General features: G+C 34.6%; 1 protein-coding gene across 1 annotated transcript; it reads left to right on the forward strand.

Moving 5' to 3' along the window:
* Positions 1-1,435: 1,435 nt before the first annotated feature.
* LOC120777829 lies at positions 1,436-21,064 on the forward strand. The gene is made up of 6 exons (XM_040109366.1): positions 1,436-2,039; positions 13,069-13,200; positions 14,944-15,094; positions 15,156-15,898; positions 18,366-18,571; positions 20,228-21,064. Exons 1-6 carry the CDS (start codon positions 1,874-1,876, stop codon positions 20,426-20,428), a joined length of 1,599 nt encoding a protein of 532 aa, XP_039965300.1. The 5' UTR covers positions 1,436-1,873; the 3' UTR covers positions 20,429-21,064.
* Positions 21,065-25,893: the final 4,829 nt, after the last annotated feature.

Raw genomic sequence — 25,893 nt, forward strand, 5'->3', positions numbered from 1 at the left:
AAAATATCTACCGATGAGAAGCCTTATCTTCCATTAGGCAATATAAAAACGTGTACAGCTCTGCCGTAGTCATGGAAGTGTTAATTACTTGAAACTAATTTTGTGCTTCCATTAGCAAAATCTGCAAGATAAGCCGACGTAACATATGATTTAAGTGAAAAGAAGCTATATCTTAACTTTGCCAGTAGGTTTGACGGCTATTCCTCTGGGTCCATGCTAAACATCTAAAAACGCTTGCTTTATGTACCTATACCTTATATCTACACATATGTGTATATACACAGTCGAAACTCATATGGCAATATTTATGACTGGAAAAATAAACGAAAGCAGTAAATTTTTAAATACTACTCCTTAAATTTTATTATTAAACGAATTCTTTTTATTTTGCCTTTCGAAAGGAAAACTGATGAAAGTTAAGCACTCAAGATTTATGGTAATTTAAGGGCCTTTTACAATCTATCTTCTACTAAAGTTCTTGTTGACATAAAAAATAAACATAAATTACTACAATAACAGTCCTTCAAATATTAAAATTTAAAAATCTTAGCTATAATAGGCACTGTCTGTCAATATATATGACTATTTTATGTGAAAGAAGAGCAAAAAGTTACCTTCCTGTCTGGACTACCAATCCTCCCTCTCACCAACAACAACTGCCGCTGCTTATATACATATATTAAGGTAGCAGCACCATATTATCAACGATTGGCGCTAACACCAACTACCGCACTCACAGTAATTATTAGAGTCAGTCAATTTATGGCTCAAGAAAGTGCGAGACTCGAAATATGCTCATCACAGATATCGGTGTTTGGAGCAATTTAATAAGCGCCGGTATTCTCTCTGGCTCTCAACTAAAACCTCATCAGTTGCTTCTCTGCTGCTTGCAGCATTTTGTGTACTTCAATATAGCGTTTCAGTGCTCCCTCTCTACTCTCTTTGGCGCTTCAACGCTGGATTTTTGTTTACAGCGCACAGCGGCTTTGGTATAAAGCTTCTTACGTATGCCAGTCATGGCTTAATCTTACCTTGAACTTGGACGCGCTTGCAACGAATCTTTCTTTCCGCCAGCTAACAAGCGCAGACACCAGCATTGCAGATGAGCTGCTGTTATTGTGTTTCGGAATAAAAAATTCATTGTTGAGAAGTATAAAGCGATAAAATCGAGTCGGTCACCGTGTAATAGTCGCCATATGTGCCGGTGAAATTCACATTGTTGTTTGATCGGTTTTACCGTTTTTCCACTTCTTCTTCGATCGTTACAGTTTTGTGCATAATTTATCAGTGGACATGTGTGCGCGCAAGCGCTTTGGACAACGCTTTGGAGGCACAGCGATTGTGAAGTGTTTTATATACATAAACGGGTGTGTGTGTGGTTCGTGCGCGCCTGCGCGTTAAGAATGCCTGACGAGTGTCAAAAGAGTGTCGCATAGAAGGCGGTCAAGACATTTAACCGCGTAGAACCGCTAAATTGACCTAAAACTTACATCAATAGAAGTATTTTTTACTTACATAAAAGCCTACCAATTCTAGCTCTGGAGGTATGCCGCATTTATCGGCGTCAGCGTTTTGAGTACTACCATAAATACAAACAAAACTTTTGCTGGACAAAAAGAAAAATTTATGAACGAATTCTATTTCCATGCTCGTAATAAATAACGGTATCAGTGCGCATAATTTGTAAACGTTGAGCGAAGCACAGCGCGCCCCATTGAAGTACTGTAATCAAGCGTCTCGGTGGAGACCTAAAATTTAACAATAAATTGATTGTTCTGTCAATTGTCAACAAGCATTGACATTACAACAGCAACAACAGCCAGCCACCGTCTAAGACCGCAGAAAACTATTAGCTTGGCAGCATAAGTCCCCAATGGATTGGTCAGGGCCGAGTTATGTGTTAGTGTTGCTAGCACTTACAGACACTTTAACGCCGTTACCGTTCGCGCACAGCTGGAGTGCAACAACAGCAACAACAAGCGACACGCCAGTTGGCGTTAGTGCTGGTGTGGGCGCAGCCAGCGCACGGAGCATAAATGGTAAGTGTAAAACAGTTATAAATGGAGCTATTAATAAGCGCGAAGAATAATGATAACCATTGGAAAGTGAAAATTATGGCGTGCACACAGTTTGTTGCCTAGTCCGAGTAATCTAAATAACGGTGTTTAGAGGCAATTTTTTATGGGGTGAATATTGAATTTTTTGGAGACCTGTGATTTGAGGGATTTAAGGTTGTAATAAGATATAATCTTGCCTCATTTGTATTCTGGACTCTTAAGAAAATTATGTTGGTATTGTCTTTCCTTGTAAATATGTGATTTACTGAGTGCTCCATTACTAGAGTGAAAGCTGAATATCAGGACAGAAAAATAAAAAAATATATAATGTATATATTTCGAAAGTGATATCATAGTATTATATTGAGATCTTTCTATTCAAAGGTCTCTACTCCAGAGAAGTCGCCATTATTATAAAGACTGAAAATTTGACAGAACTTTTTTAAGACAAGATAAGGTATTGCTGTTTGGATTATTTGTTACAGACTCGAAAATGCTGATGCAGATACTACCGAGCTGTTTTTAAAGCTAAAAAGGTTTTGGAAAATCGGGAAAAAAATCAAAAAACTTTTGTTTTAAGTAAGAAGACTTGTGTTATTTTCCCTTCACAGATTTTTCAAATTAATTTCGAATAGCATTTAAGAGCCATGGTAACTACATCCGCTTTTTTCTCGAATTTTTGATGCGGTCATCACGCCCCAAACTTCGGAGCTCTCTGATCAGAATAAGCTCTTAGATAATTTGATATTTTTGAATTCTTTTAAGCTGAAAAATTTGTCACGCCATAATCGTTTTTAAGAAAACATTTGCACAAAATGCACTCTTTGCAACTGATTCACGCATTGTGGTTACTAAGCACTTAGCAAAGTCCTGCCAGAATGCAGCGAATTAGTTTGAAGAGCTTCGCACACAAACAAAACTCAACTGCTGCATCTGATTTTGCTTGTTGCACGTGCGTAAAATGCAGAAAAACCTAAGTGTAATCTTGGAGCCGGCGTGTAGTTTGTGGGCCATGGAAATTTTCACTGTCAAGTGCTTGCAGCAGGTGCAATTGCTTCACTGCAGTAACCATTTAGTTTGCAACAGCAATTGCGCTTCACGGCAGCTGATTAATGTGCCACAAAGCCAAAATCGACGAAGCACAAACGAGCGGATTTCACGGTAATAAGAAAATTGCATGAGCATGCGCATACTTTGTTGAGGTGTAAATGCACATGAGTCGCTAGTGTGAATGTATGTTGATGAATGCTTTGCGGTGGTTAACGGTAATTTACAGGTTACACTACGGTGTCAAGTTTTTATTTTACATTTGATTGGTTGTAAAAACAAATAATGTCACCACTGTCACATTTCGCAAACTTTTGTTTACTCATATATATACAGATACATATGTGCATACGTATGTATGTATGGAAGAACGTACTACTGATTGCCACTGCCACTGAGGAGCATTTGAATAATGAGTGCACAAGCACATTTTATGCTAACTCCACACATATGTATGCCTAAGCGTATGTCTGTTTGTTTGTATAGCGTTAACATATGTTTATGAATATATGGGGCAAATTTATAGAAATAAACCTGTCGCTAAGTAGGTGCAGCATAGTCGTTGATATTTTATAATACCGGCTGTAGACACTGTCCAGAGTGTGGTGCGCATGTTGGATGAAAGTAAATGAGGAAGTGGTTAGTGTTTAAGTTAATATGCAGTTAAACTTGAATTAAGCTTGGCTACCGACATTTTTATGTCTACGTTCAAATTTTGTACAGGAGGTGGAAAATTTTTTGGGGGAATTCAAGAAATCTTATTATTCGAACGAAAATTGTAACTTCGTAATATTTTATGCTTAGCTGGAGCTTTTGGGAACTTTTTTATTGGAACATTATAATACTAATATCTTAAACTTATATATAAATGTTTGATTAAATCAAAATAAATCAAAAAAATGGTAGAAAATTTGATTTTTCTTTCGGATAGACGTAATTTCGCATAAAAATGTTTTTCAAACGTTTCCGTAGTTCTAGGCATTGCGACAGATTAATATTTTTTTAGTTTCAGATTACTAGGAAGTTTAAAGTCATGGGTGTGGTCTTTATCAGCTGCAGATTTTTAAATAAAAATTGGCATAAAGTTTAATAAAGTTTTAGATACAAAAATTTTAGGAAAACCAGCATTTCTCTTACTCTTTTATCAAGTCGCTTATAACTCTGAAACAAAGCACTTTTATGACGTTGAACGTTGAGACCTTTTTTGTCCGAAATTTAACTTCCTACAACTTTTTCTTGAGAAGTTTTCCGATAAGACCAGTTGTTCACTTATTATTTCAAAAATTTGTGAAAATAGTGAAAAATCGAGAAGGAAGTATCTAAAGGCAAATTTAAAGGCTTAAATTTTCAAGAATTTTTTTTCATTAAAAAAAAAAATCATGTGTTCTGAAAAAGAAAAAAACGTTCTAATTGAAAGACCCTGAATCGTACAGTGCTCAAATTTTTAACTCAATGACCTGTTGTGAACCAAAGTAATATTCATTTTAAAAACAGTAAAAACATTTCCATTCCATTCATTAAGGCCAGGAAAAGCAAACAAAGCAAACAAATTTAAGCGTTTGAGAGCTTGACAAACATCTTCAAATAATCAGTATTTGGTATATTAGCGACCAAAAGAAAAATAAAATCGTAAATATGCAAAAATACAACCTTTGACCAAGTTTAGAATTCGAGCATTGTTCCTGCAATGAACAAATGTGTTTATCACTGCGTTATAAAATTTACATACGTACTTGGATATGTATATGGGTAAACGAATTCGGACCATAAAAGCTGGAGGAGTTGGTGGTCAGTCTATGCTGCGCTCTTTTGACGACGGATGGCTAGAGAAATTATGTATTTCGATGTTCGGTCTGCTAAATAATTTGTTTATATAAATATGAGAGTATAGATATAACATACTTGTATATAGTTTAAGCGTAAACGTGTCTCCCCTGACGTCAAAATGCGTAATCATAGCAGCGATGCGTCGGTTTTGGATTTTGAAAAACGTTCTCCCTGCCATCTTAAATCAGTTCGATCATATAGGATGTGGGCTGTTGACGAAGTTTCTCTTGAAGGTCTCTAACGAAAATTTTTGCGGAATTTCGAACGAAGATCTTGATGAGAGGGAACTTTTGTCAAAAATTGTATATCTCACATCAGCTGGGGTTGGAACACGAGAGTAATAAATTTTTCTTTAGTGAAGGAATGAATGAACGAATGAGCGAAACCAAGTGACTTCTCTAGGGCATTCTCTAAATATATTTGTCATGGTACTATAAATACATTTGCAAATATTTATTATTTGTCATGGTACCATAAATACATATGCAAATATTTATTATTATAATAAATAATTTGATGTCGGGTTCCACAGTTCCTCCATATGCCACACGGGTGTTTTGTTTGCTCTCACATATGTTCTCCTGTGAGTGTATTTAAGGCGGTCATTGAAACCAGTTTCTTGCTTCAACTGAGCCATATTTAGGTTATTAATTTGACCGCAAAAATAACAAGAGCCAAAGCATATGCAATAACAATGAAAGACAACAAATTACATTAGAGCAAGTACTAAGTGAGTGAGTAAGGCAGTGGGAGCATGCAATGAAATTAAACAAACAAGTGGGTAAACAAACTGAAGACGCTCAGTTCAGTGGGTAAAAACAAAAGTCTCGACGCGCAGGTAAACTAGCAACGCAACATAATTAAACAACACACAATTGTGTGTGACGAAATCTTAGACGTCCATATGCAAACATATATATGTATGTGCATGTGTCGATAGAAGGTAAGAAATGTACAACAATAATCAAGTAGTGAAATTTTTCGGCGGAAATAAACCGGCTAAAAGCGAAAAATGCGATGAAATGGCAAACGGCAGAGAAATGCATTTTATTATGCCAAGACATGTACGTTTATATATACACTGAATGTGGGTACATATGAGTAAGTGTGTATATATACATATATCTATATAAGGAAATTGCTATGTAAAGAAGCACCAAAAACTTGTTTACACACTGTTTTAACTGTTGTTATGCAGCCAAGTTAGCATGAAGACCAACAACAATTCACCAATTAAGGCGGAGATAGCGAGCAAAAAGTGTTTGAATGGAATTATTACCAAACGGTCAGCGTTGCTGTGGACCATCGAGTTCGGCAGTATTTGATTTTCTGGCATAAATACTGTTTTATTTTGCCAAATGCGTAACTTTTGTCTGCCTGCTGCATCCTAATACAGCTCTTGCGATTCTCCATCATTGTCATTAACACTGAGTGCTTTGTTGTCGAGCCTTTGTCACATACTTATTTTTCAACTAATTGATTTGGAAAATCGCGCCTGAGTAATCGCCAATTAATAGATTTTCTCCCATGTGAGGTCACACTCTTTGGCGCATTTGATTTCTTTTCTTTATATATGTATATTTCTATCGTTATTTGCTTTACGCCATAAATTTTTATTATTTACATTTCTTTTCGAGACTGCATTTAAAAGTGGTGTTGCTGCGCATGCGCACGAAGCACCCGCTGATTCAATTGGCCAAGCGACGCGCAAGTGAAAGTTAATGTGTGCGCTCATCGTACGTGTTTGCGTTTCGTATCAAAAGTCATGCGATCTAAATCGCTGCGATAGCAGATTGTAGTATCGTCGCTTCGATTGACTTTGAATGCGCTTTGTTTGTGTACGCGCTACCGTTAGAGTTGCGAGCTAATGGCAAAACTTTATTAGGTTTGCCTCTTCTTCTGTTAAGGTGAAGTAGCGTGTCTTCTGCTTGACATTTTCTCATGGTTATTCAGCGGCCTTAGTGCTTTAAAGTCGATACTTTTTGCTAATCTACAATTCCTTAAGTGGCATAAATACACCGGAAGGGAAAATAAATTTATAAGTAGTTAAATGTGTTCGTTCTTATACATATGTGAACATATGTATTCACGACATTTTCCTTTAATGATGTCTGTAGCTAATAAATGGATCGTCTCAACTGAGTGCATGAACTGACTATATGAAGGACAATTTTGTTGAAAACAGAATATTTTTCTGCTACAGATTATAAGGATCATTTACTAATAAGGAAAATGGACTAATTTCATATATGCAAGTAAATTCTTTCGTCGGTTAATTCATCTGATAAGAGTTTCCCTTTGAACGTATGTCAAGTAAGAAAGTAAATAGATTAACTCCGGTGAAAATAGAGAATATAATATTAAAAAAAAATTAGGGATCCTTAATAAAAATTGAAGGAGTAAATAAAATACCTAAAATTAGCCTATCGAAATGTGTTTTTTTATCAGATAAAAATTCAGGTATGTCATTATATGGAGAACTATATACAAAATGTGCAGATTTGATAGGAATTGATCATTTGTCTATGAGTAATTTTTCAAGCAAAATTTAAAACTGAGGTTGCGAGAAAAACGCGTTTAAAGATAAACTGACCAAACCCTTTAGAAGGGTGTGACACAAAAACATTTCAAATATTCATTTAAAATTTAGGAAGTTAATTTCGATGTCAGAACTTATCGGGAAAAGTAATAGTAAATAAATTCATTATTATTTCAATAAATTGAAGGGGTAATTTAACATAGAAAGCATGCTCCCAGTTTGGCTCTTTCTCCTTTATTGAAAAAACTGCATTCTCTTCGCTGGCATCCATCTTCGACGCCTGCTCAAATAACACGAAGCCAGGCAATCAAAAACTGTCTTTAAACATTGTTTAGTACGAAATCTTAACTTTCGTACCCCACATGATGTAACCTCATCGCACATATATAACATAAGAGAGATTACTAAAGCCATACGATGAAAAAATACCGTACTTCTTTTAATATTAAATTAAAAAAATTTAAATTTCCTTTAAAATAAATACTTTTTATCATACTTCAAAAGTTTCCACTTCTGACCAAAATTACGCTTTAAGGAGCAATTTCAATAAAAGAAAAGAAATAATTATTTCAATATTTTCCAATAATGTTCGAGCGTAAAACGTTTCGAAAAGATATGCTCTGAACTTTTTGTTTGATACTTATAGTGAGAGATACCAATCACTGCCAATTTAATAAAAACATTTTTTTACCAGTTATAGTACCCTATGATTTAATAAACGGTGTTTTATATAAGAAAGCCTAGAATGCATAAAACATGAAAAATATCCATCTGGTGTTTGTGAAACTAATTTTTTGGCTAAGTTGGAAAAATTTTTCTGAAAATAACATTTCTTTGTGACTTGTCATTAGTGACTTAAAAAGATATATCGGAAGGACACTACTTTTCCAGCACTACAATTTCCTCCAAATCGTGCAACATTGTGGCGTGCCACCGGCTGTAGGGCAATAAAAGTACAATGTTGCTGCGTGATATATTTTTATATTTATTGAAGTCGTTTGAAGTAGCTGCCGGCGTGGGTGGGTCCACAATAATTACTGTTACAAATTTTTATTGACATGCAGTCAATCAACGAAAGTCAAAATTTGCCCTCAGTTACCATATTGCAGCACGCTCTTAATTAAACTTTCACAGCAACAACAGCGAAAGTCGGAAGGTGCAAGTTGCATGCAAAACAGACACTCAAAGACACACTTCGCCCGCCGACTATCACTGGCCTATCGCCCGTTGTCCCTTATTCACCGACAACTCCCACTTGTCGCTCCATTTCCGTCAATTGCGCACACTTTCCAACTATTTGCTCACCGCACAAACATATCGACATTATTGGCGCCGTTCGCCGCTTGACTTCATTTGCATGCCATACGCGCTCCGCACCGCGCTTTGATTGAACGGCATTAAATTTTCCAGATTATTTATTGCATTGACCATAATGGCTGTCAAGATAATGCTTCGCCAAGTAGCAGTAATGCTGCAGCGGACAATATTTGTTGTGGCTATTATTAAGGCTTTTTTCTGCGCTACCATTGTCCGCCTCACTTGATTGCCGGTGCACGGTGCATTATGTTTTCACTGTTAGACGCAACGGTAGTCCGAGTAAAAGTACTCCCAGTCAAAGACGCAGGTGTATTGTGGCTACAGGTGAAGTTCAGTAGTCAAACCTTTATACATATTTATATACTCCCCTTTGTACGTATGTGTGTGTGTCTATGCAAAACGCCTTGCACTTGGGTGGACAGTTTCGCTCCGGCCGCAAATAGGGTATCAAATGACACGTAAAACAATTCTATGTCATTATTTGAGGCAATATTAAAAATGAAAATTCAACAACAACAAAAGCAAAGCACATTCAGTTTATACATTGGCAGAACAGTGTAATTATCCGTAGTGAGTTTGTAAAGATATATAATTTGCATGGGAAAGTAAATATATTATTTCTTGGTTGGGCTTAGTCAGAAGATATTAAGGTGTGTACCCGTATTGTCTCATAAGTGAAAAGCCTGAAATATTTCACTTCAAAAACGCGTCTTATATATATGAATTTAGCATATGTACTATCATAGCAATGCTCACTCTACTACGAAAACTAAAACAAAATGTTAAAGTATATTCTATTAAAAATAAAGAACGAAATTTATGGTTTTTAGTATTTTAGAATAAACTCCTAATTTGTTTTCTCGGCTTCAAGCCAAGCTACATGTCGTTAGATTTATATAAATTGCGCTCTAGCTCAGAGTTCCTTAAATCATAGTCTGGGCTAAAAAGCAAAAGATGCTTTCAATGATTTTTCAATTTGGCGACCGAGGTAGAAAGCCCTAGTTTAAGAAAGCCGCTTTAGTAGATCAACAGTCTCTGAATAAGACTTCAGATCGTTGTTGCATTAAAATCCTCACCGCAAGAAGGCATTTAGGCCGGTGCCTCCCGGAACATGATGCCAATGGGCTAATTTCCAAACAAAAAGTATGAAAAAATCATAACATATTGTTCAAATACGGCTCTGATATGCTAAAGAGTTGTAATAAATTAATTAATTTAGTATATAGAAAAAATGTTAGAAATAAGCATTTTTTCGGCCGTCACAACCTACGTAACCCCCTAAGAAACATTAAATTTATTATTCCTGATTCTTATTCCAAATAATCTCATATTTCTCACATGTCGCATTTCTTTTTCGATAATGCGTTTGTTTCTACGAGTACTTTAAATGCCTAGCTACTTCATGTAGTACAACATTAAAAAGAACTGAATAATTTTTAAAAAATTTAATTGCTTCAGCCCAGATTTGAACTCGCTACATTTAATATCAGAAGTGAATAAGAATTATTATTTGGAAGTTTTGTAAACTATTCTTATTAATTATTATCAACTAATGTAATAAGATGATACCAAAGTTTTTCCTCCATCACTTATTTTCAATTAAGAATATACAAATACTTATTTTTTAAGCGCTGTCTAACGTCCATTAATGAGTTGAGCCTTAAAGCTTTTATAAGTGAAAGCCTTTTAGGTCTTTTCAATTTAGATAGCGAATCAGCTGGAATAATTTAATTTTATTTTTGTTTTTGATAGCAAAATTTATAGACAATTTTGATAAATTTATCTCTACATTTTCATCATTAGCCATTAAACTTGTAAACGTGCACGCAATGAAAGAAATTTTCAAAATCTTTAGATAAACATCAAGGAATTCACTTTTTCACTTTTAAAGCGCTGTGCGAGTTCAGCTTGTGAAATGTTGTTGCTCCCACGTAAAAATTGCAAGCAAAAGATCTGTTTTGTAGATTAGCTTTAAACGGTGTAACTGATGTCGCCAAATCTCTAGCTACTACATTGTTGCTTAGATATCGAACGTGTCACCAAAACTCTACGCGCAGACTGCTGATCATCCTTTGTTCGCCTGCTAATGGTGCAACGCCAATTTGGGGTCATCAGTTGCACGACTCGACTTTCAATTCAAACGGGGTTGGAGAGGTTGCAGCATTTTTGCTAACTGTTTTATGCCTTGAGCAGTTGAAACCTTTAAGCATGCTGTTATGTATTTCTATACACATATGTATTGTATATATATACATCACATACTCGAATATAAACGTTGATATATTGAAGTATCACACCACGTCAGTTTAGGCGATAACTTATGTGGCACATTAAATAAATTTGTTAACACTGAAGCAGGCAATATTTTTTGCGTTCGACAAATTTGGCAAGCCATCACTGGTGTTAAAAATAATGGTTTTGCCAATATATTTGAGTTGAAGTTATAAATATTTACGAGTATATATGTTCTGTGAGAGGTAAAGATAGAAATAAGGACGCAATATTTTTGTTTCAACGATTGAAGCTTTGTCAAGGTTTTCCTCTTTTTACTTCACTTTCTGAATGGAGATACATATGTATGAGCCATCAACATCTGGCATATTTTTCGAGAAACCTTTATTATTATTATTATTATTGAAAGATTCTCACTGTTCACCGAGAACATCCATTGATAGTAAACTTTAGAAAATACCAATTTTTATTTTAAGTTGATGTTCCCAAATCAATATCGAATTCGTATCTGTAGAGTTTACAATGAATCGATAAAATATTTAACATTTTCATTGTTCATATCTAAGGGGCTGTCTAGCATTGCTTAGTTAAGTTATACCTAGGGATTGTCCATTAATATTCCAAAAAGAACTAGATAAGTTTTATATTTTTGACCAGTGCTATATGAAATTAAGTTATGGAATATTATAATTATGCAAAAGCGGTTGAACATAAAATGTCATATATATGCAAGGCAGAATTGATCCCATCCTCGAGAATGTAAGCTTAGATCATTCTAAATTAACTGACTGAGTACCATTAGAACTTTGAAATCACATGGATGATCTGGTGAATAAAGAAGGATGTTTCATTTTGCAATTGTTGCTGTAGATAAAACAAAGTTTCCAGAAGGTAAATAGCCGCCGGTAAATAAATAATCATTCCGTTTACTCAGATCGTTTTGTCATGAGAACGATTTCCTGGTCCGCCTTAGTAACCGCTTGTCATTTCTATAGACGTGTAGACGTGGATAAAGGAATCATGTTTATCATTACCGCTTCCCACCTCTTAAATTTGGAAACCATTTATTTGCTTTGTTGGTGGAAAGAAAATTAAACCATTATTTTTGCATTTGACTACATAGACAGCTTCTCAATGTGACGAATCAATTTATTGCGAAAAATATTATACTATAAATCTGCCATACACAAAGTAAATAATAATAAATATACCCTTTATCACAAACAAAACATATATTTAAATCAGATATGTATACATGTAAATATGTTGTGATTTATGCCTTAGCTTCGTTACAATTGTTTGCACAGGCAAGTTTCTTTGCTTGAAGTATTCAATTGCAAATAAAAATACATACTACAAACAAAACATACAATAGCAACAACAAACAGTACACAAGTAGTTGTGTTCGAGTTTGCTTGATCACAGACAATATTTGCTGGCGGCTTTCACTCTCTGCGACTTCTTTTATTTGTTTATATCAACACCAGCTTTTTTCAACGAACTCAGTGAAGTTTTCTATTATTTTGTGAAATTAGTACTTTGCTATTTGTTGTTGCTTTGTATTTGTTTATGTCTGGTTTACTCTTCAACTCATCATTCGGCTTTTTATGGTCAATGGTTTGGTCACCATTTGTGTTGAGACAGATTAAGTCATATAAATTGCAAATGCAACTTTTTGTTTGTTGCACACTCACGCACATAAGTGATGACACCTTGTAGGAAACATATCAGTAATAGTTAGTAGCTAAGCTTCCAGCCTCAATATTGAGCTTACACGTATCACAATTTCACACGATATATGGCGAGTGCCATGAAAAGATTTGCAAATGCTTATAGCTTGCAGCAAAATTTTCTTGTTTATTCGCTAAATCGAAAAGATATGTATTACATTTGTAGCTAATAATTTCACTTGGTCCATGTTATTGTAATTTTGCCAAGTGTAGCAATGCATTTAAGGATTGAGGATCGTTTAACATCTCACTTGTAAAAAAAATTATGCAATCTCGCATCGAATTAATCAATATTTCCTTTGATCTTTTTTATTTGCAGAAGTATCGCCATATATAGATTTAATGCTATGTCCGATTAGAGAACAGCCATGGGGCTGTGCGCGGCAACAATCTGGACGCATATTGGATTTGTGGGATGGTGAATTGCATATGCAGTGGCAGAAATTGAAAGGTATTATTAGCTACTCGTATACACAATTTTAATTTTTTTATACGAGAATATCAATGAGCAACAATAATTTCGAAATCAATTAAAGTAATGAAAAAAAGTTCTAAATTTTTATTGTCATTGCTCTAAGTCAACGAAACCCTTTCGCACTTGTGGATATTCGTGAAGTCGTAAAATAGTTACTTATTTCGCTTTATCTATAATATTCATTCATGACGATGATATGAATGCCAAACTTAAAGTAATTCTTCTCAGAAACTGATGTCCTTGCAAATAAAGCGTTATTGTCTCTTATTGAGGCAGAAAAATCTAGAGAAGCCTTAGATTTCAGCAAGATTCGTCTTTCCCTAATTGAAGCGTTTTTAACTGGTTATTGACCGGTTAGCTAATCTATGCTCGAAATTTGTATTGTTAGGATTACAAAGGAAAACTTATGAAATATCCTGAATATATGTACAAGTATATCATGTCAATGCTAGACTTTTAACCTCGTACGTATGTATATATATGGGGTCTCTGAAAACTAAAGCGAACTTGCCATTGAGGAATATTTTGCGTGTACTAATAAAATAAAACAAGGGCTCATATTTTCAGTTAGCTTCTCCACTGGCTTCTGAATAAAATGAAAATAATCAACAAAACGATACTAAATAACGATAAAAATTTGCCAATGAAAAGTATCTTATATAAAGCTGAACTGCTTTTTACATAAGACCTACTTTAATCGTAGTTAAACATCAATTGGAGGTACCTGCATATATTTCATTGAAATTCAACGGCACTTTTGCTGCATAATCAGCACAGAACGAAAGACTCATGTGTGTGTGTGTGCGCGTTTGAATATTGCAGATTAAAATGTGCATACAAGTGTACACAAAGCACGACACACAATTCATAAACGCAACATTGAAGGAAAAGCGATAACTTGTAGTGAAGCAGACAGAGCAGACTGCTCCACAACTTTTGCCGGTTTCGGTTAGTTGGTGAATTTTTCATGCCTGTGTGGCTGCGAACCATAACCAATTCATAGGAAAATTAATAAAATAAAAAAATATATATTTAATTGGTTGCAATGTTTGATTTAGCGTGTAGACTTCGGTTTGAATTCATTTCATTTATGTATATTTGCAAGTACAACCGGATATTAATTAAACAAAAATAAGATACAAAAAAATAAAATAAAATAAAATAAAATAAAATAAAATAAAATAAAATTAAATAAAATAAAATTTAAAAGCAAAACGATTAAATAAAAATGAAATAATATAAAATTGCTATTCCTCAGTCACATGCACTAAACTTTTGCTTTCTTACGAAAATAGTCTTATAACTGTATGAATATGTGTTAGAAGTTGTGTGTTTATTGTTTACTTCATCCTTAATTGGTTAAACTAGTCGCTCGAAGAGTGAGTTTTTTCGTCCGCTTAATTGATCGACAAAACAAACCGGAGTACTTGTAGCAAGTTAGCTCGACCGGTGGATGTGAGTCAGTGCGTTACGACCGTGACAGTAAAATTTTAAGAGTGAAAAGTGTGAACTATTTTATTTACGCTTTTCTCTAACGGCAACCATGAGACATCGGCCTGACATGGTGGTACAGCTTTCGACGAATGCAAGTGCTAGTAACGCTAATATGGGTTATTTGTGTATTTAGATCGGTTATTCAGTTAATATGTTTTGAGTGCAACATTTAAAATATTTAACATTTTATCTTTATTAACGGAAATTTTACGTTTTGTCTGACAGTGGAAGCCGATCGGCAATTGAATGCGACACTGGAGAAGCGTGGCTACAGCGCCAGCGAGAGCCCCACCAAAGAGAAGCCCTCTACGATATTAAAGAAGATCGAAATCGGCACTGGTTATATGAAGAAATATTTGGCCGAAACTATGGATGGGTGAGTGCATACAATAAATGTTAAAAATTTATAAACAATTCCAAGATCTCATCTCTCATAGCTTTTTGGGCCGCGAGTACGACTATGTGCAGCCGAATATCAAACAGAACTTCGTCAACAACGACAATGAAACAGAAGATGACGAGGAAGAGGATGGCAGCGAGAATGGCGATGAAGATGAAGAAGAGGAAGACGACGAAGATGGCGAAACAGAGCCGTCGCAGAATGATGATGAGGATTATGTAGATCGCGATGGCGTCACTAACCAGCAGCATGAAGTCAACTTCTTAAAAGGCCGGCCGGTGGGCGTGAACAGCCAGCTGGATCACATTGACATGGCGCCCCTAACTGGCACAGCGCCGGGTGTGGCTAATCATGATTCCTCAGACGGCGTCGAATTTATTGAAATCGAAGATAATGAAGATGCGCCACCCGGCCAGTTGAAGGGCGGCGGCGGTGGTGGTAAAAAGAAACGCAAAAATAAGAGAAAGAAGAAACCGGAAACACTTTTAGTCGTACAACCAGCTGAATTGGAATTGCATGGGCATGGCGGTCATCACGATGATGCCGTTGAATGGGTGCCGGTTTCGCAAGGTCATAGCAAACCATCGAAGAAGCAAAAACGAAAGAAGAAGAAGAAGCATCAACTTGCCGATGACAGCGTGTCAGTTGTGGTGGAGCAGGAGCCCTCGGATCATTTGGGTTTGGGTCTGCTGGAGGAGTTGGTGGATGCCGTCGACGTTACGGATGGTGGACACAAGCGCAAACACAAGAAACCGATAAAATATGGTAGAAGCGTTGGAGGTGTGTGTTTGCGTGTGATTTATTAACTTGATCGCACCCTTTTCGTACACGAAATTTTTACTCTCCTCTATTTTTCCTAATACTTAGTCACTATCCCGCAGTTATTATAATTGTAATATAAAATTTAAATTTGTAGTTGGTGTTGGTTTTGGTAGTATTGTATGTATAACTCCGTGCGTTTACTGATGTCTTTTATTCAATTTCCTTTTCTTTTTAACTGTTGTGTGGTGTTGGTTTGTCGAAATACCCTACATCCAATCGCTTGACTAAAGAAATAACCTGCATAGTTTAAAAATTTTCAAACAAAGAAAATTATTTAGAGGTGTTCCCTGTACTAATTCTCCACTAAATTCCCGTCGAAGCGACATATGGTCCTTCTATTTTTTACGTAAACCTTCTGCTCTTCCCCTGTAAACTCCCGTAATATAAATTTATAAACCTTTAGTACTTTTTATGACTTAATTTTTAATTGTTTTGCTGAAATTAGCTTGTAAGCTATTGTTTTAAAGAAGATATTCTTATTTAGAGATATTTCTACAGGAAGCGCTCTCTCCATTTTTTAGCCTCTCTGCCAAAAAGAATATTTCAAACTTCCAAAGAATATAAATCAACCTCTACTAGAACTTTCTAATATTTTCTTGCTGATATGAACTGCCATATAACTATTGTACAAATCCGTGGTGGTAATGCGTGGTCAAAACCTTAGATAATGTCAAAAAATACTTTGAAATCCGAAAGTTTTTTAACTTCAGCTACAAAAATTTTTTTTTGAATTCGATTATACTCGCGAGTAATCTTCGTATTAAAGTTTAGAAACTGAATACCATAATTCAAAAATCTCTTCTAATATATATAGTTTACTTTTACGAGTCGGCGAATTATATTCTAGAATCAATACAAATACCAAAAACACCTTAATAGTTAACAAATAGAAATAGAAATAGAAAGAATAATTTTGTGAGAGATTTATTTCGCATAACTTAAACCACCAACTCAGTAATTTTGTTTTCTCTGAAATTACCTCGTTGTGTAGAATAGAGTTTAGAAGAAACCCAGTATAATTGGAGCTATAAATATTCCCAAGGGATGGAGAGTATCTATGTATAAAAATGTGATGCAAAACTGGAAAATACTCGGTCCTTTTTATACAAAATGTTGCGAATCCCAAACTAAAATATATTAAATATTAATAAAATCATATTAACACATAACAAACATAATGGAAAAGGAAACAAGAATTTAAAAAGTTTTAATTTTGACAAAAATTGCTTATATAAAATATTTGCTCAGAAATTATTTGGGTGTAGGGTATTTCAACTTTGAGAAGCGAGAGTTGCCACTTATATACAGAAAGTAAGTCATTAGCAAATACACAAACCAGAAAGTGCATACCAAAACCATCAAGTGAACTTTCTGGTTGTTGAAACTGTGACATTTGTCGGCAATGTAGTGCTTGCGGTTGTGAAGGATGGTCTATTGATATTTATTTTAATTTCTATACATATTATTTAATTATTATTAATAGTTAGTAAGAAAAATTTGTGTAAAATGCACGCAATAATTTTTATTGGCATATTTCAATTCGAAAATTTTTAATTTTAATAATATTTAATATTTTTGAAATTTATCTTAATAACATTAAAGTTCAGTTTTCTAAAATTTTACTTTTAGGTATCAAAAAAGTTGCTTGCTTGCATTTTGCATTGCCCTATAAATGTAAAACATGTCTGTAAATATTAATAATTTTACTTTGTGAGCATTTTTCACATAAATTAAACAATTAAGATTAAGTCGCGGAGAAATGGCAAAAGAAGCGAGTTCATTAATAATCAATATTTCGATGAAAAAGTATAAGATAATAAGAATAGTTTAATAGATGTAAAATATATTTTTTTATTTTCTGAAAAATATAGCATACATATGTATATATTTTTCAATGTGATATAATATCTCCAGGATTTCTTAAGCAGGAGAAAATTACATTTTGGAGTTAATATGAAAAAAATCGATAAGTTATCTAATTAATTAAAAAAAATAAATATTTTAAAAATTGTTTTATATAAGCTTTAATTTACCTCAAGTGCCAAAAATTCACAAACTCAATATTTAACATTAAGAAACATATAGTAACTTTTAATGAAGACATCTCAAACGAAAGACTTAAGCAACGAACTCGCCTCCTTTGCATTCTCACACTAGCATAAAATCGGTTATTATTTACTAAATGTATATATATACATATGTGCATAATTCTTTTATATAGAACGCTTATGCTTCTCTACAACTATTTAATGCACAATGAAACGCACTTCATACTAACAAACACCCACCCTCCCAACCGATTTTTTGATTCTTCGTAATTGTTAACTAGTTTTAGGCCCAGCTCGTGCCGTTTGATCGATTCATACTAATGTACAGCATTGTGCCGCAATGTTTCTTCTCTCTTTTCAACTCTTTCATGAAACAGTGACGCGTGGCAAGAAGAAGAAGAAGAAGAAGGCGATCGCTAAACTGGTGCTGTTGGGCTCTTTCCTTAAGGCCAAGATTGAGTTGCTTTTGAAGATTTTGGGCGCTCATTTGCAAATTAAATTCTTTGCCATCGCCTTGATTGGTCTGCTGATAAATATCGCACGATTCTGGATCGATGTTAAACGTGGTGGGACGCCGCAAAAGGTTGGTATTTCTAGTCCTTTTTTGAGAGAAGGAAAAGGCTGAGGGAGTCTTATTGCATCCCCAACACGTACTCTTTTGTTTGTGTAATGCGCGTGTTTGGTTTTGTTTGCTGTTCTATATGTTTGTCTTGATTGTGTTTGACTTTCTTTGTTTTTGAACTGCACTAAAAAAAAATGGTTCGAGTAATTTTTAATGAGCACATATTTTTAAAATAGTTTGTAATATTTTTTTGTTTGCTATTCTTATTACTAGCGTAATATTAAAATATTTTTTTTTGAACTCTTACTTAATTTAGTTTATTTATTATGCATGTGCATGAGCATGAACTTATCATAAGCTTACGCCTAAGCATGATATTCGAGACCAACCTTGGGGCTACCTATGCTCCGAACTTGAATTTAGTTATGTATGCAGATGTTAGATATAAATTTTTATTAGGTATTAACATTTTCAATAAATATTTTTCTTAGCATTCTTAAGTGTTGTCTACATAGCATAAGGCATGCTAACCTTTTTTAGCTTTTTACATTATTTTCTTTTCCATTTCCGTTTCCAGTCGCAGGAGCGAACTTTTATTACTTAAATTATATATACTAATTACTTAATGCCTCGATCTTTATCGTTTTATAATAGGGTTAGTTTATAAAATCCTTTTCAATTAATTCTTCGAATAAATAATTTAATTTTTTTACCCTTTTTTCTTGAATCCCTCTTGGGACTTTGGGGATTCTTTCAATTTTTGCTATCTGAAATCAAATAAAATATGCGATTTTAGTCTACATAAGTTTTGCTATTAAGAAAAGTATGTAGTTAACAGGTCAGTTGAAAAGTCTCTGGCCTATCATAGTAAAATACATTTTTTTGACAAAATTCTTTTTTTCGTTCAACATAACATAGTTATCTCCAACGGTGACACACTGATTATAGCGACCTTTCAACTTCCGATTAAGAAAGAGTGCATATCGGTTAGAGCTAACACTTAAAATCTCACACAATGTTGAATTAAGATCAATTAAATATTAATAACATAATATAAATTATTATATTTGTGGTGAAAACGTATGGTGAATTTGTGGTTATTTAAAAATTTACTCACTATAAAAATATACATTAACCAGATTATTCAATATAAGTATTTTAGTATATTAAAGAAAAATACTTTAATCAGCATTTTACAAACAAATTAATGGTTTATTGCTTAAAACAACCACTTAACATAGAAATACTTATTCGTTATTCTTTTGGTGACTCACATCCGATATAATATTAATATATTTAAGATAATTTGTTAGTACTGAGTTTAATTTCTCAGAGCTTTTGAAATGTTAGGTCAGCAAACACTGATATAATGAAGTTCGAAGTTAGTTAAATTAGGTGAAATCTGATCACATAGGAACCAACAATATGAAAACATAAGAAAATCATTACGACATCTATTTGACCCAGAAAGAAGCTCCTGCATACACCAACACTACAAAACTCAAGCAAACAAAAACAAGCAAAAGCCACAAAAAAGAACTCCGACATTTTTACGCACACATACACTCGTACACTTATACACACACGCACATACAGATACACGACAATCCTTTGGGTATCTTTGGTATTTCCTTGGTGTTTCTCACTTCAACGAACAAAAAATCTCTCTAATACCAGGTTGTCTATGTTGAACATGCACACCATCAGCACCACTACGAGGAGCATGGCGACGACTGGGGCGGCGAATCGGGCGGCAGCTACTGGAAGCGTTCTCTGCAAACCGACCCCACACTGGAGGAGGCAGCCACCGACAGCTATCAGCCAGTGGGGCAACACCAGGATCCACACTATAAGGCATACCACGGCCACTGGCAGTGAGCGGTATTAGGGAGGAGTTGCGAGAAGATTTAAATCGTTGAGATTGTAAACGCAAATTCGATTTTTTCTCTTCAAATATGCACTAGTATAATTTAATTTAATGTAATTTATTGTTGAGTAATGATTTTGTTGTACAAAATTTCAAACAATTTGCAAGCGCCTTTCGTTTAAGGAACACTGCGGCTGCGTGCAAGTTGTTTCACCGCATATTGTGTTCACAGTTATGTTTCAACGAAAAACGGAAAAATAACGAAATTATATGAATGATGCCAGAAACCGTAGATTTACGTTAAAATTAGTGGTTTAGAAAAAATTTAGAAAATAATTACTAGATCTGGTCGAAATTGTTAAGTTTGGCTTGTTTGAAGCGCAAAATTATTGTAACTACAGTAATTGAATTTAATTATTTTCTGTATCTTTACGGCTATGCAAATTGATATTCGATTACCACAACTTGAAATTAGTTTTAAATAAATTTTTATTTTTGTTTATTATTTATTGAGATACGCATGCTCTCCAATGCAGCATTTTGTTGCAATTTTTGCAGTGACTTTGCTTATATGCCAGCTTAAAATCATTTTTTTTAATCTTTAATGGTATAAGAGGTACTGCAGAATTGTGTCTTAGATATTTGATATTCATAGGCTAAAATTATTTATTTATTTGTACAATAAAATTTGTCGAATTTAAGTTTGTATACAAATAAAACGGTTCCCATCCAGTATTCACTGCCCAATTTAATGAAAGAAGAGGTAAATATTTCCATTGCACGAGGTTGTAAGTATGACGCTCCTGCATCGTCATAGATTTTTGTTGTTTTGTCAGGAATGTCATTGTCAGACACTTATTGGAAATTCAACACAATTTTCTCCTTATCTGCTGATATATAAGTATTTGCGGTGTGCCAAGAAATTACGTAACTTGATTATTCCATGATCCAACGGAAAGCTGAATATCTATTACTGCAAGGTCTATATTTGATTGGTTCAGAAAGGTGTGCTGTATTTTGAGCTTCCCTTGAGCCCTTAATGAAAATACTACGATACTGACAACAACTCATCAAATTGAAACTAGTGATTGCTGAATTGCGTTCGGAACGTCCGACTAGACACGAGATAATATTTGTCTATCATGGCAACGCTCGGCTTCATGTTTTAAAACCGTTTACACACTATTTGGAAAGCACTGGCTGGAAAACTTTGCCACACCCGCCTTATAGCCCAGTTCTTGCCATTGGTTCCGATAGATGCAGAATATCCTCACTGGAATATGGTTCACATCAAAACAGCACATTAAAAATGGCTTCATTCATTTTCGATTTTTCACGTTTATCACATATTTTTGAAAAAAATTTAGTAAATGGCTGGTTTTATCTGGTTTAAAAAATTTCTACGGGCCAATTCTGAGAAATTAAATTTCGGACAAAAAAGGTTTAACGATCATAAAAGTGCTTTGATTTAGAGATATAAACGATTTAATAAAAAAAGTTTAAAGTAAAGATTTAATGAATTTTTTGTATTTAAAACTTGATTCAATGGTTTTATACAAATTTTTTATTTAAACCTATCACAATTACTACACAAAAATCAACAATCGATGTTTTTATCTCACTACATGGCTTTTCGACGCCGTTACCTATCGCGTCCTCTGGTTGGCTACTTGGATTGCTCTATTTACTCTTTCTAACTATTGTAAGCAGCAGTAGAGTTGAATTTGTGCTAATTCTTATTGATTTTTTTTACTAAATCGCTGTAGCAAAGCACTTTTACAACAAGGTCGTATAGTTCACGAAGTTTCTGATAAGACCAGCTGTTGACACATGTTTTTTAAATTTGTGAAAAATGTAAAAGAAGAAAAAATTAAGAGCTCAAATTTTTAGGGACTTTTTACATTTTTTTTTCACAATAAAAAACAAAATTTTCTTATGCTCTCAAAGAAATAGAAAAACTACTCTACGTACATAGTACATAGCCCATATGGCAAACGTAGATTTTTAAAAGCTTTTTCGAAGCTTTAAACTTCGTGTATAAGGTTGTTGTTTTAAGAAGTATTTTTTTTTGTTACTTGCTTTGGAGGCACTTCGGTTTAAATCGGCACCTATATATTCTATTTATTGCAGTCGCTGATAGCACATTTCTCACCTCTCAATTTTTATCAGCATGGGTAAGCCTTAGCAGAAAATTTTAAATATTCCAGATTCCAGATTCATTCTTATATCGTAAAAAAGAATTAAGTACAGTATTCATCTAAAAATTATATTTTAGTCAACAAAATTGGGAGTGGAGGAAACATAGAAGTTAATACAAGAATATATTGATTTTCCTCAATAAATAATATCTACCTTTACCTCTTCTTAAACAGTCTCATCCTTGAATATTTATTGGTGGAATACGCAGACCCTACAATATAGCTACATATTTTAATTTTAATTCTTTTTCATTTCGTCTTCGCACCGTCTATGAAACTTAACGGCAGGCGCCAACTTAACAATTAAATTTCTTTTCATATTTTACATTCCTTTCAAGTCTGTACACAAATAACAAAATTCTTGGCGAACTTTTCTAATTTTATTTTTTGTTCCCTTTTTGCCTTGTTTTATGTGTTTAATTTTTATTCTATTTCTTGTTTAATTTTTGTTCTGCTATTCCACATTCTATTGGCCCAATTTAAAGCATGGCACAATCATAAAATACCAAATAAGTGTGTAAATATGTATGTATATCCGTACGGCACACAGCATTGGTTCCTGATGTTCCGTTAGCACTCCAGCTAACACACTTCTGACCGTAAAAAGAAATTGACAAATTCTTTAATTCGCGAACGCAAGCGGAAGCTCACACCTACACAACAATTTAGTGTGTATGTATGTGCATGGGCGAATGATAGGTATGTGTGTGTATGTATGCGTGCAAAATATGCGAGGTGAATACACTTTGTGCGCACAAAATTCACCTGCATGCAGCAACAACTCGCCCGCTCACCTCTCAGCCAACTCCAGCACCGCGCCTGTGCATGCTCGCTCCATGAATCGGCGTTGATTTTGATATTCGGACGGTGTTTCGAAATCTGAACGTTGTTCGCGTATATTCGCAATCAATTTCGTGGCAAACAGTATCCACAAATATTTGACTTCATTGTTTTTTAATCGTTGCTCCAGTACAATTTGCCATTAACTTTTGCTGCTCGAGTAATGGTTAGGGCTTTTTTGGGGGAAAGCTACCGAAAAATGAGGCAGAAAAAATCGAAATGTGCATAAAATAAAGCAATTTGTCAAAGAATGTGTTTAAAGTGACACATAAACACTATTAGTTGTTTATTTATAAATTAATATTTTTTTAAAATCAGTCCCCATGTCGTTCGGATGTTTGGAAACTTGCAAATATTTCGAGCTTGGAAACTGTTAAACGGTGTGCGAAGTGTGTTTTAGGACGGCAAGATAATTATTGAAAATTTCTACTATGCATCAGCTGTTTAACTTTTATTTTAGTCAGTCAAAGTAAGAGGTCCGTATGACAGATTTAACTTAATCTTAGCCATAATGAGATTTTAAATTGTTTTGGAATATCAGTGAATTTATATAAGCAAAGTGTGTCTTAAAGGTGTCATACTAATTTCATAGCACATCTTCTGCTTCATAAAGTAAACTGATTTCAAATTTTATTATTTAACATCAACTCTATGAGTATATCGCCCGATCAAAAATTACCCGGACTGTACCATGTAAACTGAACGCGCAACCCGAGTTGTTGATATTTTTCTAGATGGGTGCAACCCCTTTTTATAATCGTATAAAGTTTGATCTCCATCCACCTCAGCCGAGGCTAATGTAAAGGGTATGGCAAATTGGAATAAGCGTAGGCAAACTTGCATTCGGGAACCTAGATATTTTGATAGTCAGTCAAAACAGGATCAGTTTTGATCAGTTGATACATTTAATAATCCAGAATTTTCTTAGTGAGCGAGATGTGAGATTTCAAATGAATAACATCGTTTAGCGAGATCTATGAAAAATCGCTGCTTCTGTTCACTTCGCAATTGTTTTCGGCCGTTGCTTATCAGCTTTCATATCTTTCAACGATGCAGGTCCTCCATGTTCAATTTCCTTTTTTCGCATTCAAAAAAATAATAATAAAATTTCTTGCAACAATGTGGCTGATGATGATTGTAGAAAAAATAAGTAAACCTACATTCCTGGAAGTCCCCCGCGTAGATAATTTGAGGCATGTAAATAACTGAACAGTAAACTGTTAATTGTTTCTGTTAACAGAATAAGCATTAACAAGCTCCCGGAATTACTTCAATTAAAATATATTATATGAAAATTGTTGTGGGTACTAAAAAGTATTCAATGAACATTTCATTCATTCGTACTTGTCAAAGACAAACCGAGTAAAGGCAAATTGTGGAGAAATATTAAAAATTTGCATGAAGCTTTGTCGCATTTTCGCAAATTCATACATTTATGCGGCATACATACACATTCACAACTTGAGCAGCTTGCACCGCACGTGAACATGAGTGTGCATATGTGTGCATGCGTACTGCCTTACAGTCTGGTTGGCATTCCTTATCTACACGCCGCTTGACAACAGGCACCACCTGCTGTACAGGGCCACAATGCACTTCGACCGACAGAAGATGGCCATGCAGAACAGACGGTAGATAGATAAGCGGCCCGACGTCAACGAGTTGAAGAATTTCTTCTGTTTCATTATGTATTTATGTTGGTACGTGCCGATGGGCCTGTAGGTTCGCTTGGTTGGTCGCTTTGGTTGTGTGATTCTGCCTTTGGCACCTGATTTGAATGCGCAAATTATACCGACTGCCGGTGAGTGCGGTGTAAGTGAGTTGGGCGAAAATATATATACTTTGTAAGCGTTTGCTTATTTGTGTTTTATTTGGGGAGTATTCTTTGCTGGGGCTGTAATTCAGAAACTGTGTTGAAGAGACAAAATTTCTACTATGTAAACATTTTTATCACTGGTGTGTACAGATTTAGGCGGAGAGGATTGTCGACTTCGTGCGGTTTTTGCAAAATTACAAGTCATATAGTTACTTTTGAGCGGAACTAAGTACTTATAATGGACATTCTTTACTTTTTTCTAAAGGTAAAGTGTTTCAGGGGCTCGACTTTGTGGACATCAAAGAGAAAACAGAGGAACTCAATATCTCTTATGGACCGACTAAACCCATTTTGGTTAATATTTTGGGCATGAATCGAGTCAATGCTAGACTCGTGCCAAAAGACCTGAATCTTTTGCAAAAACGATGTCGAGTAGCGGTCGCAAAAAAGATAGCTGACAACGCAGCCTAGGACTTTACATTCATCAAATGCATTATTACTGGTGACGAGATAAGAGCTTATTAATATGACGTCGAACGGTCCAACAATCTAGCGAGTTGCGATCCGAAAATGAGCAGAAACCGAAAAAACCAAAATTGGCTGAAGGCACTGAAGACCATTT

Source organism: Bactrocera tryoni, chromosome 5, assembly GCF_016617805.1.
Source record: "Bactrocera tryoni isolate S06 chromosome 5, CSIRO_BtryS06_freeze2, whole genome shotgun sequence".
Classification (NCBI taxonomy): Eukaryota; Metazoa; Arthropoda; class Insecta; order Diptera; family Tephritidae; genus Bactrocera; species Bactrocera tryoni.

What these genes read in the sequence shown, in the direction of transcription:
- LOC120777829 (XM_040109366.1), top strand. Translation starts at nt 1,874, where the DNA reads ATGGATTGGTCAGGGCCGAGTTATGTGTTAGTGTTGCTAGCACTTACA. An exon ending in CAGCGCACGGAGCATAAATG is followed by an intron (nt 2,040 to 13,068) that starts GTAAGTGTAAAA and finishes TTTTATTTGCAG; the next exon opens with AAGTATCGCCATATATAGAT. An exon ending in GTGGTGGGACGCCGCAAAAG is followed by an intron (nt 18,572 to 20,227) that starts GTTGGTATTTCT and finishes CTCTAATACCAG; the next exon opens with GTTGTCTATGTTGAACATGC.